Source organism: Budorcas taxicolor, chromosome 2 (assembly GCF_023091745.1).
Source record: "Budorcas taxicolor isolate Tak-1 chromosome 2, Takin1.1, whole genome shotgun sequence".
Taxonomy (NCBI): Eukaryota; Metazoa; Chordata; class Mammalia; order Artiodactyla; family Bovidae; genus Budorcas; species Budorcas taxicolor.
The window spans coordinates 76,025,177-76,043,545 of NC_068911.1; the positions used below are offsets into that span (position 1 = coordinate 76,025,177).

At 42.0% G+C, this 18,369-nt stretch overlaps 1 protein-coding gene across 1 annotated transcript in view; it reads left to right on the forward strand.

Annotated features, from left to right (window-relative positions):
* Positions 1 to 2,260: 2,260 nt before the first annotated feature.
* Positions 2,261 to 18,369, forward strand: part of GRB14 (growth factor receptor bound protein 14) — a 124,500-nt gene continuing 108,391 nt past the window's right edge. Inside the window, exons 1-2 of the mRNA XM_052664145.1 lie at positions 2,261 to 2,451; positions 3,710 to 3,842. Of these exons, the coding sequence (XP_052520105.1) occupies positions 2,261 to 2,451; positions 3,710 to 3,842 (324 nt within the window). The remainder of the gene's footprint in view (positions 2,452 to 3,709; positions 3,843 to 18,369) is intronic.

An 18,369-nucleotide genomic window follows, 5' to 3' on the forward strand; every position in this document is an offset into this window, starting at 1 on the left:
GGGGAGACACAATTGAGATCTCATTCCAACCAATGAATATTCTTTCCTGAGGTTAAAAATTTATGCTGGTAAGTGGAGCAGTATACACTACTGGGAAATAGTATTTCCAGTGATTCCAAAGATATAGTTTCCACCTACTCTTTTCTCTGGCAAAAAAAGACAGCCTGCTCTCTCTTTCTCTGTATCAGACAGAAAGACAAAGAGAGAGTTGTTGAGTAGGGAGGGGACAAACCTCAGCTATTGATTTACTTTCCTGTTAGAATGTTCAAACTATATCATTTTCAGAAGGGAGCAATGACTGCCTGCAGGACTTTTGGATGACAATAGGAATGATTGATGATGATGATGAAGAAAATATATTTTTTCCTTTATGTTTTTAGCTCAAGTTATCTGCAAATACATGCTTTTTAATTTTGCCGGAAAGACTTCAACATATCTGTACGTTTTACATTAAATTCTCTTGAAATCCACATAGAATCCAGACCATCCTTCAGGAAATAGGATGTGAATGAGGGCTTTGCTTGGCACACAGCACCAATATGTTAGCTATCATCATGATTAGTATTACTAATTTTATCCCTCAGGGGAACTACCATTTGGTCTGGGCTTAGCCATTGCATTGTATAAAGTGTCCTGGAGACCACTCTTGATGTGTAACCCAGGTCAATACTGCTATTTATTGGGTTTTAATTTTGATGTGGATTCTGTAAGCTCTTTGACTCAAAATTTTGTGCCTCTATGAAGTACTACAGATTTCTCACAGGCTGGGGATTAGCAAACCCTGGGCATCGGCAGTGGTTGGTGCCACGGGTGTGTGTGTGTGTGTGTGTGTGTGTGTGTGTGTGTGTGTGTGTGTGTGTTGGGATAAGGGGGGGTCACACAGATATGGAGCAGGGGGGTTGCTGGTGCCACGGGGTGTGTGTGTGTGTGTGTGTGTGTGTGTGTGTGTTGGGGTGAGGGGGGTCACACAGATATGGAGCAGGGGGGTTGCCAGTGTCTCTAGAAGGCAGTGTTTGCGTTTCCCTGGCAGAGGTTGTGAAGGTTAAGAAAACCTGGTTAACAGAAGCCAGGGACAGATGTTACCTAATTTGGTCAAAGAACAAAGAGTGTATAAAACATTTGGAAACCCGGAACAGTGCACTGGGATGGGGCACTTATTGGAAGAGCAGAAACAGATTTACCACTCAGAATTCAGAGTAGGGCGACTGCATCTCAGGTGAGAATAATGTAATTACCACTTCAAGCAGTCTGGATTTGGGGCATGGAATCTTTTGGGTTGGAAGCTTCACTGCACTACTTTACTAGCCCTGTCTTGTACCAGGTACTCCATGACTTGGAGCCTCAATTCCCTTATCTGTAAAACGGGGTAAACGTCTAATTTATGAGGCCGTTGTGAGGTAGAACGCGACTAGGCAGAGTTGGGGCTCATTAGATGCGAGCTGCTCTTATCAGAAGAAAATGAATAATTTTCCTAATTCCTAAGACGTCAGGTTTACTTATACCTTACTCAGAATTCTCAAACATCTCCGTAGTTTTCGGCACCGATTGTACTGCCTGTTCCCCGTCCACCCCTTCTCCCTCGCCGGTGTCCTCAGCTGCAGAGTGGAAGCAAGAGGCACGTGGGGGAAAGACTGGGACAAACCTGCTCCCCCGCTCTCCTGGCACGGTGGGCCTGTCATGGCGGCCCAGCGACAGCTCTCCAATAGCAGAGCAAGAAGAATGAAAAGGTCTAGGGGGTCAGGGCTGCCCAGACCCCTGCCCCGCCTGCGCTCTGCCTGGCTAGCCCCGAGGGAGCGCCCGATCACATGGATCCCGCCTCCCGCGACGCGGATCCGCCCCGACCTCGGGCTCAGCCTCGCGCTCCGGCGCCCACCTGGGGAGCCCGGGGCCCGAGCCTCTCGGGCCGGCAGTCAGGGGCGCGGGCCCCCAGCCAGCGCCCCCCAGCGCCACGGACCGCGAGCGGGGCCCGCCCGGCGCCCTCCCCGCCCCCTCCGCGCCTCGCCCCGCCGCCCGCGGCCCCCACCCACCCGCCGCTCCTCCCCTCTCCCCACCCTCCTCCTCCGCCCCCTCCCCTCCCCCGCTGCCTCGCCTACCGCTCGGCCGAGCGTCTGAGCCGCCCGGGTCCAGAGCGCAGGCGGCGAGGCCACCGCACCTGCAGCGCGCTCGGGCTGCCGAACCGGCACCTCGCCTCCCGCCGCCGGATCTCCTTCTACCCCCACGCCGGGTCTCCCATGACGCCCGAGTCCCCCGGCCGGCGACAATGACCACTTCCCTGCAAGGTGGGCAGAGCGCCGCGGGTCGGGCGGCTGCCCGGGACTCGCCGCTGGCCGCCCAGGTGTGCGGCGCTGCCCAGGGGAGGGGCGACGCCCGCGACCTGGCGCCGGGCCCCTGGCTGCACGCGCGGGCGCTCCTGCCCCCTCCGGACGCGACCCGCGGCTGTGCGGCAGACAGGTAGGCAGCCCTCGGAGGGCGCGGGGGAGTGTCCTGGGTTGGCAGCCGGCGAGGGGTGAGGAGGCGGTCCTAGGGGGTGAGCCATGTGCCCAGATCTGGGCCAAGTTTGAGAAAGTCTCAGAAGACAATTCCCTTTGAGCTGGCAGAACCTACCGGATGGGCAGGACATTGCGATCTCCCAGCGCCTTATAAATAGCATCACCGATTCATTGAGAGCTCCGGGTCGCTCCCGCCTCTGCCCATCGATGTGAACTAGGAGGCCAAGCTCCAGGCTGACCACCCTCCTTCCTTCTTTACTGCGTTAAAAAACAAACAAACAAAAATCCCTTTTATGTATTATAAAAAATCAGAATAAATCAGTTCGCCTCCCACATGGAGTCTTAGAGCGACCCTGGAGAGGCAAAGTACGGATTGACATTTGAGCAGTCTAGCTGTTCAGCAGGAAAGAATAGAGGCTTTAAAGTGTTTCCCAATCTCCATAGCATTCAGCCCTAAGTGCCTGTAGAATTCACAATTTCACACATACTTTAGGAAAGAAAAAGCCTGCAACAATACAAAAATCTATAGTCTTTTATATTCATACATTTAAATGATGTCTTTATTTTTTTTCTTCAGATTTTCAAAGTGCTTCAACTTCACTGAAGTTAAAATTACTCTGCAGTGGACCAAAGTACATTAATACTAGCAAGTTCTATTCACTTACCTCCTCAAAAACACTGCCTTGCAGTTTAGTATCTATAAGCACTTGAAAAATCAGCAGACTGTGTGTGGGCCACATTGTGAATGAAATTTGAAGTGAGATGAACCACAGCTATAATTAATAAACCATAACTTTCAAAAGTGATTAGTAGAATAGAATAGGGATGAGTTCACTAAATGTTTATAGACTGTCAGTTTAGTGGATGCAAAACAATGTCTAACTCCTCTGGATGATTTTTACTTCAATAATTCTGTAGTCTGTATGTCAGTTTCAGGAAAATTATCCGAAGTGCTGGAAATGGGGCTTCCAGGCCTGGTGATTTTGTTTTTAAAGGCCAAAAGAAAAGAAAGAAAGAAAGGAATGCAAAAGGAGATTGATTTATATCAATTGACATGTTTTATTCTGACCCACAGAAAGTACACCACAGACCTTTCCTGTATACTTTACATTAGTATTGTCACAGAGTGGGGCATTCTGGCCTTAACTTTTTAATCCTGACAGCAATTATATTTTACATTCTGTTTTATGTAAATTACATCCTATGTTCTCTTGGTGTAGGAGAAAAAAGAAAGATCTTGATGTTCTGGAAATGCCATCTATTCCAAACCCTTTTCCTGAGCTATGCTGCTCTCCATTTACATCTGTGTTGTCAGCAGGCCTGTTTCCCAAAGCAAATTCAAGGAAAAAACAGGTATGCATTTTAAAATGTTCTAATTAACAAATCTTAGAAGTTCTATATTCATATAATCTTTAAGATAGTAACTTACAATATTAGCAAAAGATTAGCATGGCCTATTTTAAATAGCTCTATTAACTGACATAGTTCTTTGCCATTAGTTTCCTTTAGGGTCTCACTTTTCACATCTGTATAATGGGTACGTTAAAACATACCCACCAGGCTTTTGGAATGGATTAAACGAAAGAATATATATGAAGTACAGAGCCTAGGAGCTATTATTATTCACATTGTAAGAGGAGAGTTATATATGATAACAACTGATCAATTTTAACTCAGAAACTGGAAGAGCTGGTAGTGATTTAGAGGGAGAAGGGAATTGACCGGTTCTTTTAATACCTTCTTTAATCTTTCATATTTTCAACCCAAGCCAAACTTATTTACTAAAGGAAATTGATTATGGTGAATCTGTGGTGAAAGGTAAATGGAGTTTTGGACTCCACAGGTTTTCTTTCATTTCAGCGAATTCCTCAGTTTGGAAGCTTCTGACTGCAGAAGGCAGATACCTTGTAAGTGATGATTAGCTTATGGACTTAATTTTTATGATTTTCTTTCAAGTTTCTAGTATGGAGCTGACTTGAGCAAATTAAACTTCAAGAACCAAGCAGCTGTGGGGAGATGCATCACAATTATTAAAAAAAAGTGTTTCCTAGGTTAATCCCATCTCTTCTGAATATACTTCCTTCCAGTCTTGAATCAGCAAACAAAGAGAAGCTTCACTATGTACCTTGTTCTTGCAAGGGTTGTTGTTTGTAGTTGCTAAGTTGTGTCCAACTGTGACCCCATGTACTACAAACAGCACACTAGGCTACTCTGTCTTTTACTATTTCCCAGAATTTGCTCAAACCCATGACCACTGGGGGCTTCCCTAGTAGCTCAGTTGGTAAAGAATCCACCTGCAATGCAAGAGACCCCAGTTCAGTTCCTGGGTTGGGAAGATCCCCTGGAGAAGGGGTAGGCTACCTACTCCAGTATTTTTGGGCTTCCCTGTGGCTCAGCTGGTAAAGACTCAGGCTGCAGTGTGGGAGACCTGGATTCTATCCCTGGGTTGGGAAGATCCCCTGGAGAAGGGAACGGCCAGCCACTCCAGTATTCTGGCCTGGAGAATTCCACAGACTGTATGGTTCATGGGGTCGCAAAGACTCGGGCACAACTGAGTGACTTTCACATACTTATACATATATGTCCATTGAATTGGTGATGCCATCCAACCGTCTCATCCTCTGCTGCCCTCTACTTTTGCCTTCAATCTTTCCCAGCATCAGAGTCTTTTCCAGTGAGTCTGTTCTTTGCATCAGATGGCCAAAGTATTAGAGCTTCAACTTCAGCATCAGTCCTTCCAATGAATATTTAGGGTTGATTTCCTTTAGGATCGACTAGTTTGATCTCCTTGCTGTTCAAGGGACTCTCAAGAGTCTTCTCCAGCACCACAGTTCGAAAATATCAATTCTTTGGCGTCTAGCCTTCTTTATGGTCCAACTCTCACATCCTGACATGATTACTGGAAAAATCATAGCTTTGACTATACAGACCTGTGTCAGCAAAGTGATGTCTCTGCTTTTTAATATGCTATCTAGGTTTGTCATAGCTTTTCTTCCAAGGGTAGAAGCAACAAATTTAAACAGTCAGATACTTGCCATAAGGAGAGGGTTAATGAAAAGAGAGAAGACAGTTGATTATTTTCCCCCAGCTATTGTTCTCTTTCCTTTTTTCTGCACTTTTACTATCTGTGATGGGTTCAATAATGTGTGTTTGGGTTAAGATGGAAGATGGGAATATGGATGATAGATTTGTTTGTGTATCATGGTGATGGAAAAATTGATTTTGTACTATCCCTGTGATCCAGGATGGGGAAAGGAAATGTCTGATGATGGCATAATGGTCCTTTGGGGAATTTAATACATCATTTCCCTATTTATGAATGGCCTGCTATGTTTCTTGCATCATACTAGGCTCTGAGGCACAGAGCTAAGCAAAAATGCCTCCAAAGGGTGTTTATCGGGACTTTCCTGGTGGTCCAGTGGTTAAAACTCCATTTTTTCAATGCAGGGGACATGAGTTCTCTCTGACTGGGGAACTAAGATCCCACATACTGTGTAGTACAGCCACAAAGTAAAAGAAAAAAATAATTAAATTAAAAAGGGTATTTATCAAAAGGTAGGGCTAGGTTAAGCATTAGGAGCTGAACAGAGGAAGGGAAGAAGACAGAGAAAGGCCTGGGTTTACTCCAGCTTTAAATTTGTGAATGAGCACTGGGAGAAAGCCTGTGTCTACCAGATGAGCTGAAGGGGCAGGGTTTCTTTTGAATAAAGAGAGAATAAACATCTTATGATTATATCACGAGAAACACTGGGCTGGAAGAAACACAAGCTGGAATCAAGATTGCCGGGAGAAATATAAATAACCTCAGATATGCAGATGACACCACCCTTATGGCAGAAAGTGAAGAGGAACTCAAAAGCCTCTTGATGAAAGTGAAAAAGTTAGCTTAAAGCTCAACATTCAGAAAACGAAGATCATGGCATCTGGTTCCATCACTTCATGGGAAATAGATGGGGAAACAGTGGAAACAGTGTCAGACTTTATTTTTTGGGGCTCCAAAATCACTGCAGATGGTGACTGCAGGCATGAAATTAAGAGACGCTTACTCCTTGGAAGAAAAGTTATGACCAACCTAGATAGCATATTCAAAAGCAGAGACATTACTTTGCCGACTAAGGTCTGTCTAGTCAAGGCTATGGTTTTTCCTGTGGTCCTTTATGGATGTGAGAGTTGGACTGTGAAGAAGGCTGAGCACCGAAGAATTGATGCTTTTGAACTGTGGCGTTGGAGAAGACTCTTGAGAGTCCCTTGGACTGCAAGGAGATCCAACCAGTCCATTCTGAAGGAGATCAGCCCTGGGATTTCTTTGGAAGGAATGATGCTAAAGCTGAAACTCCGATACTTTGGCCACCTCATGCAAAGAGTTGATTCATTGGAAAAGACTCTGATGCTGGGAGGGATTGAGGGCAGGAGGAGAAGGGGACGACAGAGGATGAGATGGCTGGATGGCATTACTGACTTGATGGACATGAGTCTGGGTAAACTCTGGGAGTTGGTGATGGACAGGGAGGCCTGGCGTGCTGTGATTCATGGGGTCGCAAAGAGTTGGACACGACTGAGTGACTGAACTGAACTGAACTGAACTGATTAGGTTAATAGAGGAAGAAAAAAGAGAAAGAGAGTGGGTGTGTGTGTCAGGGTCAAGTCAGAGTGTGGCCCAAGTGTGGGTAGTGACCCTCTAGAGCAGGACATCTGATTCTGAGTGACAGTGTTTCTTCAGATCTGGTTCAGCAGATTGGCAAAGTGGAAGAAGGGTGCTATGCTGTGCTTTACTCCGACCAGTTCCCTACCTGGGCCTTTATGTCCTGTCCCACAGTGACCTTCAGCGAGAGCCCTGCACGAACACAGACAGATGTGCTGTGGCCCGAGCAGAGTTCTGGCCTGAATCCTAGGGTCCAGTCCCAAGGGTACTTCCATCAGAGAGGCACCCTCCCTGCTCATCTCTTCCTTGGTGCAAGGGTTGGGACTTCTGTGAAGAGAAGGGTGTCCTAGAGCTGGGCAAGAAGGCTCCTTTGTGCATTAATTTGTTTTGGCTGTGCCGGGTCTTCGTTGCAGCCTGTGGGATCTTTGTTGAGGAGCACGGGTTTTCTCTAGTTGCAGCACACAGGGGCTTCTCTTGTTGCAGCAGAGGGACTTCTCCTTTAGGTGTGGGGGCCTCTCTTGTTGTGGGGCACGGGCTTTAGAGTGCTCAGGCCCAGAAGTTGTGGCTAGCAGGCTCCCTCGTTATGGGATCTTAGTTCCCTGACCAGGGATCAAACGTACATCACCTGCATTGCAAAGTGGATCTTAACTACTGGACCACGAGGGCAGGGCTTCCACGTGGCACTAGTGGTAAAGAACCTGCCTGCCAATGCAGGAGCCGTAAGAGATGTGGGTTCGGTCCCTGGGTCCGGAAGATCCCCTGGAGGAGGGCATGGCAGCTCACTCCAATGTTCTTGCCTGGAGAACCCCATGGACAGAGGAGCCTGGTGGGCTACTGTCCACTGGGTCGCAAAGAGTTGGACACGACTGAAGTGACTTAACACACGGACTGCCAGGGAAATCTCTTGCATTCTTTTTGTTCTCTTTTCTGCACCTAGACTTTGCTTTTAGAACTGAACCTTTGTTTTTATTCCTTTCTATATGCTTAGTTCTTTGGAATGAGGGAGGTTTTGGGGACAGGTGGACTCTATGTCAGTAACTCCCCCAAGCTCAGTGTCTTTCTGACACAGATTAACCCTTTACAAGATGATATTTCAGGCCCAATTATCTCTGACCTTTGGTTGAGATGATGTACTGGGTTTCCATTGACTATTATTTATGGCTGAAACATTATAGGAGACGATGTCTCATTTCTTTATAGTCTCTCTTTGATTTGTTTTGTTTAACCATTCCAGTCATTTTAGCAATTCTTTTTCCCCCATAGAAAAAGTGAAGAATTGCACTTGTTACTTAGAAATAAATGACCAGAAAGTTTGAAAGAATCCAGACTGGCAATGTTAAATCTCATGTGGCCTTTCAAAACCACAGCCGAAAACCATTTTACAGGCCATAGATACTTTTTTGTTTTTTACAATTTGCAGTGTCTGCATAATGCATGAGTGGTAAAATGAATTGATGCCGCAAATAGAATATGCTTTATCTCTTTGTGCAAATAAAATGTCTTAAACTATACATTACTATATGCTTTCAATATTTTTATTTTAAAATACGAACTAGATTGGGATAGAATCTGGATTCTTTATTCTCCCCTCACCTTTTTAAAAATAATACTAGCTGGGTATATTTCTTCAGCATATTTCTTTGTGTTTGCCAGTAATGCAGATTTAAAGTGTGCCCTCCATATACATGATCTGGAAAAGTTACTTGCAATTTAAATTTTATGTGAAAAGTAACTTATGAATTTAGGTATCTTTTTTCTATTTCTGATTAAAATTTACCAGGAAATCATACCTGAGCACTTATTATTTGAAGAAAGGGAAAGAATATCTTTAGCCTTTGCAAAAGAATCAGTTCTTTTCTCGAGTTTGCCTCCCCCCAGGTTATTTTTGTACTTGGACTCAGTTTATGTAGTTGCTCTGGCTCATTGCTTTCCAGGACTGTGTAGGATAACTAGTTCAAAATAAAGCCACTGAAGATTTTAAAGATAAAAAATCACTTGTGAGAAACAGTGTCAAGGAAGTTTCAAGCTGGAAGAGATTTTTGAGATAAGCTGGTGAAACAGTCTTCTACAGATGAATAAATTGAGGCAAAGAAATGTTATGTGGCTGATGTTATCACAGCTAGAACCTGAAAATTGGATTTCTTGAAGCATAGACAGCCCCCTTTTAAGGAAGGTACAATATCCGCAGAAACTGAGAACTGTAAGAATAGCAAAGTAATAAACCTGTATCAGTTGTTGTTAGTTATAACTCTCCCCATAATATAAAAGGTGAGGCAGCAAATGCTGTTTGATGATCTCCACCTAAGGATCTGGATTCCTTTTTCTTTTTCCTTCCTCGACTATAGCAGTCTTTTTGTGTTTTCTCCCCCCTCTAGCTTTCTTCTCTGTCTTCTCCCTAAAACTGATATGAAAAATCTATCAAATCATTGGTCTACATCAAGTAAGTTTTATCAGTGTTATTAATAAATGGATTTTGTGTGTAGTTTACAGTCCATAGGCACACTGAGGGCAGGAAGTGTGTGTGTCATCCACATCGTAAGATTTTTTTTTTTTTAAAGTACAAATCTCAGAAGTGATTTGTCCATGCTTCCACAGTTTAGATAAAGGGAAATCGAAAAGTGTCATTTCTGTATGTGTTTGTCCCTCACCACACTATTTCTGGTCTATTTATATTGAATTAAGCCTTTTTGTATATCTCAGTAAAATAAAAACTATCTTCCAAATAATTAAAGAAATTCTTTTCCATATGCTCTGCCTTTGGTTTTTGTTTTCTTCTTATATGTCCAGGACTATCAAACAATAAGTTCATCTCTGTCCCTAATGAAAGGGTCTCTGATATCATTCCTTCATGATGTCAGTAGTGATTTTAATTTATGCAGTGATAAACCTGTATGTGTGGTTCTTATGTGGCTCCTGCATCATCCAAATTTACATACTCATTTCTCCAATATACATAGAAGAAGAAAGCAAAGAACTCTACTCCCCATTCTCATTTTCCAGATTTAGCAGTTATCAAGATTTTGTCTCATTTATTTCATCTATTCCTTTTTGAAATTTTTATTGTGTTTGTTGAAGCACAATAAATTACTTTTTAAAAAAAGTAAAGTCTGGACATCCTGTCATTGCATCCCTACCTAGTTTTGTATGCACTGCTGAAAACTACATTTTCTTATTTAACCAACAGGTCATTATTCCCTAACAAAAATAAAAATTCCTTGAAAAGTGAGTCGTTCAGTCGTGCCCGACTCTTTGCGACCCCATGGACTATACAGTCCATGAAATTCTCTAGGCCAGAATACTGGAGTGGGTAGCTGTTCCCTTCTCCAGGGGGTCTTCCCAACCCAGGGATCGAACCCAGGTCTCCCACACTGCAGGCAGATTCTTTACCAGTTGAGGCACTAGGGAAGTCCAAGAATACTGGAGTGGGTAGCCTATCCCTTCGCCAGGGGATCTTTCTGACCCAGGAATCGAACCAGGGTCTCCTGCATTGCAGGTGGATTCTTTACCAGCTGAGCTGCATGTGAAAAATATCTTGGTATCACTTAATATCCTTCATAATCAAATTTTCTAAGTTGGAATGATACATGAAATCCTCAAATTACAAACTGGTTATACTTCAGAATCTTTAAATTAGGTCTTTGGCTGTTTGAATTCACGGAAACAGCATTATACATTGTGTTTAGGCCGCCAGGCTGTTTTACAAAATCCTATATTATGTAAAATGAAATGCAAATTTTGTATATTTGCAGAAAATATACAGAAACAATACTTGCTCCTATTGGGGTTTCAAACAAATATGTGTTTCCAGCAGCAGAGTGCTACTTTTGAATGTTGACACTTGATGAATATGATTTTCCTTGGGAGAAATTCAAAAGTGCCTAGATCTTTGTAGCAGTATTGAAGCAGGCTTTAGAATAGTACTTCTTACTGGACCACCTTCCTCAGAATCAGCAGGGATGCTTATTAAAAATATAGATACTGGGGCTTCTTGTAAAATCCACTGAATAATAATATCCTGGTGAAGGGCATGGGATTTGACTTCTTTTTTTCTTTAACATATATACAAAATTAGGGGTACTCTTATTCTCTGCTGCTTTCAGGCTGTGGAGCAATTTGACCTTTCAAGATTGCAGACAATTTTATTTAGTTGAGAAAAGGTAGAAATATTACAAAAGGACTTTAGTTGGTATTTTATCCAGGTATTGATTGTTTGGGGTGAATAGAGCCTCATGTGAACTAGTTTGAAAGGTTATATTATAGTACCCGAAGGCCAGAAGTTCATTGATCTCATGAGAGACTGGATTTGGGAATCAGAAAGCCAGCAAAAATCAAGGCAGCCACTTTCTCCATTCTCCCTCTTTATTTTCCCATTAAGATAGCACATAGTCTCTGCTTCTTTTTCTAAGTCCATATCATCTTCTGATATTTCTCTATGGTCTTGCTCGTCTTGATGGCATGTCCCCGCATGTGGCCCCAAGTGACCACCCTTACTGGAATAACTATTTCTTCCTGTTGCTGGTTTAGCATGTGGTGACTGACTGGAGTCCATATTTGGAGAGAGCTGTTAGCCCGGTATGTCCAGCTCTTATTCAGTCAGCTGTGGCCAAGGTGACACAAGGGACCTGGACCGCTGCTCACTCAGCAAAGGTTATGGAACAAATTCTGTGAGTAGGAAGTGCAAGTGCAGTAGGTATAATGTATGGAGGTGGGGAGGAAATAATGAACAACTAGTGCCCTCGGGAAAAAAGCTCAAACAAAAAACAGTGGACACACAAATTCTTATATGAATGATATATGGTAACCCACTGATTAATTTGTCTGACATAATGTGCACAATTCACGGGATCCAACTCCTTTACCTCAAATCACTAATTCACTTGAAGGGAGTTTACTTGACAGTGGTTTCAGTTGATGACACCCTTCAGTGATGGTCATCTTCCTTGTTCCTCGTTCTTTATTCTAAGCCTGCATCTTACTGAGGTCCCTTGGCTTCTGAGGACAGGAATTATCAACCCAGGATCCTCCCTACTTCATGTTAGATACCTTCGACTGTAACAGAAAACAGCTGTCTCTTCCTATTTTAAAACTTAAATCCCCTAGCAGATCTGCTTGTCAAGGTTTTATTTCCAGTTTGAAGTTTGCTTCTAATTTTTAGTTAATTTGCAGGATACATTTGCAGTCCAACCTTTATCTGCAACATGACTTTTATTTTTTTCTTCTTTGAAAGCTCAGCTTCTAGTTTGTTTTTCCCTAGGGCATATATTAAGTTCTTTCAAGAGAAGGAAAATTGGAGTCATTCATGGTTCAATATAAATGTGGATCTTAATTAATATAGAAAAGCTTTCTGCAGTCTTATGGAGTTACTTTGAAACATGTCAGCTGATATGGAATAGTAATAAACTCAATTGTATAAGTATCTGAACAAGGATAATCAGACTTGGGAACTGTCCTTTCGGCACTCTCGGTAAGGGCTAGCTTAATGCAGAACTTAGGAAATGGCCACAAGCCCTTTGCCAAAGAAAGGGAGCAGAAGGGAAACTTTCAGAGTCAGTTTAGAAGTCTAATGGGAGAGCTGACATAGGAAAAGTATCTTTTACTTCTTGTCCTTCCCTTTGGTTCCTCTTTTTGAGTAGTTTTCAAAGCCACAGAAAGAATAAACACAAATAGCAGGATTACCATTTTTAACTATTGGTATTTTACAGATGTTTCCATCTATTCTGAAAGATCGTTTATAAGTTGGCTATTTATTCACTTGTATTTTTTCCATCGCTGTAAGATGGGGTTTCCCAGGTGGTGCAGTGGTAAAGAATCCGTCTGCCAGTGAAGGAGACTCAGGAGACTTTTTCAGTCTGTGTTGGGAAGATCCTCTGGAGGAGGAAACGGCAACCTGCTCCAGTATTCTTGCCTGGAAAATTCCATGGACAGAGGTGACTGACAGGCTACATATAGTCCATGGGGATGCAAAGAGTTGGATTTGACTGAGCACATATAATGCTAGATATGATTATTAGGTTATTAGGGGAGCCAGTTAAAGTTTTTTAATCCACAGTCGCACCTCCAAATGGTAGATTTACACCATCCTCTGCACCAGCTTTTAATGCCATTTCCATAGAAAGATGTAGGGCCATATGATATAACTGAAAGATACTGGACTGGGAATCCACAAACCTAGTTTTTAATAGGGTCCTGCTGCTGAGTGATGTGATGTTAGCCTATTGCCCACTTTCGGGGCCCCTGAGTGCTACAATTTTTATCTGTTGCTAGAGCAAGTGATTCTAATGGCTCTTGGAATATTAATACTAATGATTGCATAGTAGACAGGTGTCTTAGGAGGCTTTTTTGATCCCATTGGCCCAAGCATTTCCTTTTCAGTCTTAGATCTTCTCATGTGGTTACCACACCTCCGTTGACAAAGAAAACATTTGGGTGCCATGGGGCAAGGTGCACAGGAGCCAACTTTACAGAGATAATGGGGACAAGAAGGGGCTTTTAAACTTGACATTGTGCATCAGTGTGTCTAGATCCAAATAAGAGAAAGTCAGAAAGGTAGCATATCTGGAAGGGGTCAGTTTGTATGGTGAAATTGTATTTAAACTTAGAAATAAGGCTATAAGATTAGATATGAACAGTGGAGACTGGCCTAGGTTCAGTATGCACTTGGTTATGCTTGGCTTAAAGGGTTTGAGGGGCTTATAACTTCTATGTCCTTTTCTAAACTCCACTTGCTCAAGTCGTTTGTTTGATCACTCAAGTCAAAAACCAAGGAGTCCTCTTTCTGACCTTCTTTCAAGTACTGCTACATCTACCATCCCAATAAACTTGAATCCATAACCTTCTCTCCGTCTCTGCTGCTACCATCCCAGCTTGAGCCTCTGTCTTCTGACATCTAGGAACATTTTAAATGGCCTCCTTTTGCTTCTGCTTTAGCCTGTTGTGGTCCATTTTCCATATACTTGGTAGAAATGAACTTTTAAAAATGTAGATCACATTATGTTACTCCCTGGTTGAAAACTTTTTGATAGCTTACGAGAAAATTTGAAATTCTGCCTTGGCCTACAGGTTCCCAAGCAGTTTGCTTTCTGTCCATGTCTTGAACCTCACCTGCATTCTACTCTTCATGTTCTAGCCACTGGAGAGGCACAGTCCTGCCTGAATGTGAACTTGGCAGGCTTTTTTTTCCTACCTCAGAGTCTTGGGCTTGGCTGTTTTCTCCATCTGGAACCTTTTTGTCCTGGTTATTTACAAAGCTGACTCCTCTTTAGATCTTAGCGTAAGATCATCTCATCAGGGAGGCCTTTTTTGACAAGTCAATCTAAAGTATCCCGCCACACTTTCTTTCCCCATTCTATCACATCTCCTAGTATATTTCCTTGGTCATAGTTACCATAATCTGAACAGTCTCATTTATATATTTGCTCTAGTTGTTTTTTTTCCTCTCCAAATAAAATACGGTGGTTTTATTGTTCTTGGATTCTTTTAAGGAAAGAATGAGTAGATGGATTATTGAAGATAAATAGTTAAAACCAATTAAACAAACTATATTTGGCATATTTATTCTAATCATTGTCAGTCATCTTTTTCCTCTTCATCAAATTTTAAAACATTAAAACATATTTCTAATTTTATTAACAGATTCTATTTACAAAAAACTAATATCCTAGGTTCGTAGACCTGTGGGATTTTAGCAGTATATATCTTTTTCTTTCATTATGCACATAGGAAATTTTGATCATGTGTAATGAAATTAGTGGACATATTTCTGATTTTAATCATTATTCTCATTTAATGGAATTATAAGTGATAAGAACATGGTGGATTGTTACACTTCCAGTTTATTGTGTGCTTAAAATCTATGCATTTAGAAAAAAAAATAAGTGTAAATATGAGTTGGGTTTTTAATATGAGTCTCTCAGAGTACAGGATATATGTTATTATAGTGTGCATGCATGCATGCTAAGTCACTTCAGTCATGTCTGACTTTTTGTGATCCCATGGACTGTAGCCTGCCAGGTTCCTCTGTTCATGGGGTTCTTCAGGCAAGCATATTGAAGTGGGTAGCCATGCTTTCCTCCAGGGGATTTTCCCTACCCAAGGATTGAACCCAGGTCTCCTGCATTGAAGGCAGATTCATTACCGTCTGAACCACCAGCATGTGCGTGCTAAGTTACTTCAGTTGTGTCCGAATCTTTGTGACCATATGGACTGTAGCCTATTAGACGCCTCGGTCCATGGGATTCTCCAGGCAAGAATCCTGGAGTGGGGTGCCATTTCCGCCTTCAAGGGAATCTTCCCGACCGAGGGATCGAACCTGTGTCTTTTATGTCTCTTGTGTTGGCAAGCTGGATCTTTACCAGTAGTACTACTTGGGAAGGCCTATTATTATAGCAAGTGTTTTAAATTATTACCTATTAATGTCATCAATGAATGATTTAGGCCAGTGCTATGATATAGAAATGGGGAGACATATACCCTGTGGATATACAGAAAGCCTTTCCAAGAGATTTACAAACTCAGAGATTTAAGATAACTAGTTTCCAGATCATCATCCTCCATGTGTACTTCCTCCTAACAGCTACCTGTGTTCACAGTAACTGTCTCACTTGGTGCATCACCCTGGGGCATGAAAACCTCCAGGGCATCACACGCAGGGAAAGCTTCCTTTAATGATTAATCAGAGTGCAACAAATCAGAAGGGGTTCTTGTCTTTTTATGCCTTATATTTTTGTTAAGGGGCAACATGGTTAGAAATAAGGATTTTGGCTGGTGTTGAAACATTCTGACTTCAGATATATGATGGGAGTAATGACAATTTTCACTTTTTCTGTTTTTCAGTTTACATTTACCGACTTAGTTTTTCCCTCTACTGACTGTTGTCAAAGAATATATAACTTTTGAGGGAGAGTTTCCTAAGAACAAAGCAAAAAGCGAGCACATCAGTGGGAAATACTGAATGCTGAAAATGGCCTTTTGTGATGTATTTAAATGTAGTTTATATGTATTTTCCACTGTTCTCAACACTTGAGACATATCCACAGCCGAAAGAAAATGCACCTACAAACACCTGATGTTATATGTATTACTAAGTGGGTTCTGTGGATGAGGGAAGTTCTCCAGGGAGCCGACTTGGAGCCTAGGTTTGCCTGCAGGAAGTATGCTGGGGCTCAGGGGACTTGGAAACACTGTCTGTGGGATGAGCACAGGACAAGTTGGGGTGCAGTGCAGCCACAGCAGAAGCATCAGCTGATCTCATAGGAGCTAGAGCTGCAAAGGCCCTATAGCATTGTTCAGAATTAGGGCACAGAGGCTGCTCAGCAGGGACCTGAGCTTGAACATGGTGACTCTCCTCAGCTGAGAGCAGTGACAGGTGGGGAAAACTTGCATGCATGGTATGCTTGGTCGCGCAGTCATGTCTGACTCTTGCAACCCGATGGACTGTGGCCCGCAGGCTCCTCTGTCCGTGGGATTTCTCAGGCGAGAATACTAGAGTGGGTTGCCATTTCCTCCTTCAGGGGACCTTCTCAGCTCCTGCATTGGCAGGTAGATTCTTTACCACTTAGCCATCTGGGAAGCCCTTGTCCTCAGTCACTCAGTCGTGTCTGATATTTTGCACGCCCCACCCCCAACCCTTAGCCAGGTCTTAGTGGCTGACACTATAACAGCTGGGAGAATTAGTCCTTCAGTCCTGAAAAGGGCAGTCTTGGATTGTATGCCGCAGCGTCTTAAGGATATAATTTATACATTTTTTTTTTCAGCTTTTATGTGTCTGTCTTAGCATTGTGGGATTTTATCAAATTATATAATGAACTATTCATTCCAGTCAATTCCCAACCTATTTAATCATAACATACATTAGTATTTTCCACTTTCTATTAATCAAATGGGCTCCCAAGGTGGCTCAGTGGTAAAGAATCCTCCTGATAATCCAGGAGATTTGGGTTCAGTCCTTGGGTTGGGAAGATCCCCAGGAGAAGGAAATGGCAACCCACTCCAGTCTTCTTGCCTGGGAAATCTCATGGACAGAAGCCTGGTGGGCCACAGTCCATGAGGTCCAAAAGAGTTGGATGCAACTTAGGTGACTAAACAATGACAACATCATCAATAAAATACACAAGACTAATTTCTAGAAATATATACAGGTTGCTTTCATTAAAACCATGAGAAAACTTTTTCATGATGAATACTATAATTAGTGAAACCCTTTCTAATTTTATACCTAATTGTTGAAAATTACTTCCAAAAGCGGAAAATCAAGGTGTGAATGTACATTCACACAATTATCAAAGGAATTCCATGGCCTCTCTAGCACTTCATCATACTACTCAGAACTCTAAATTCTGTATTATTTTAATTTTGAGTGCTTTCAGTTATTTCTTTAGAAAATGTGTTTGCTAATTAATTTTTACTGGTTTTTTAAATATTTTTTCTCAGAATGCGTATTGATCCCTCCGTTTGAATTGAAAAGTAAAGCTGGACTTTATTTGATAGAACATTAGTCTGATTTGTCTGATTGATTTGAGAGGGAGGACTAGCTTTTCCAGTTATATGACTGACATTTTTCTTAAATTGAATGCACTAAATTTACAGTCCTAAACCTTTTTTATTGTTTAATTTAGAAGGATTAAAATTTTCAGAATTGATTTATGGTTGATTTACAGTGTTATGTTAATTTCTGGTATAAAAAGTGATTCTGGTATATATATATAATATATATATGCTTTTTCATATTCTTTTCCATATGGTTTATTACATGGTATTGAATATAGTTCCCTGTGCTATACAGTAGGACTTTTGTTGTTTATTTTATATATAGTGGTTTGTGTCTGCTTATTGCAAACTCCTACTTTATCCCTCTCCTATTCCATTTCCCTTTTGGTAACTGTAAGTTTGTTTCTATGTCTGAGTCTGTTTATGTTTTGTAGAAGAGTTCATAGTTTGTATTATAGTTTAGATTCCGCATATAAGTGATATCATATAATACTTGTCTTTGTCTATTTGGCTTACTTAGTGTAATAATCTCCAGGTCCACCCATGTTGCTGCAAATGGAATTATTTCATTCTTTTTTTTGTCTGAGTAATATCCCATTGTGTGTGTGTGTATATCACATCTTCTTTATCCTTTCATCTGTCAGTTGCTTCCATGTCTTGCCTACTGTAAACAGTATCTATCCCTAAACTATAAAGTACATTATAAAACAAAAGCATTGTATTAAAAAAAATTGGAAAGAAGTCATGCAAAAA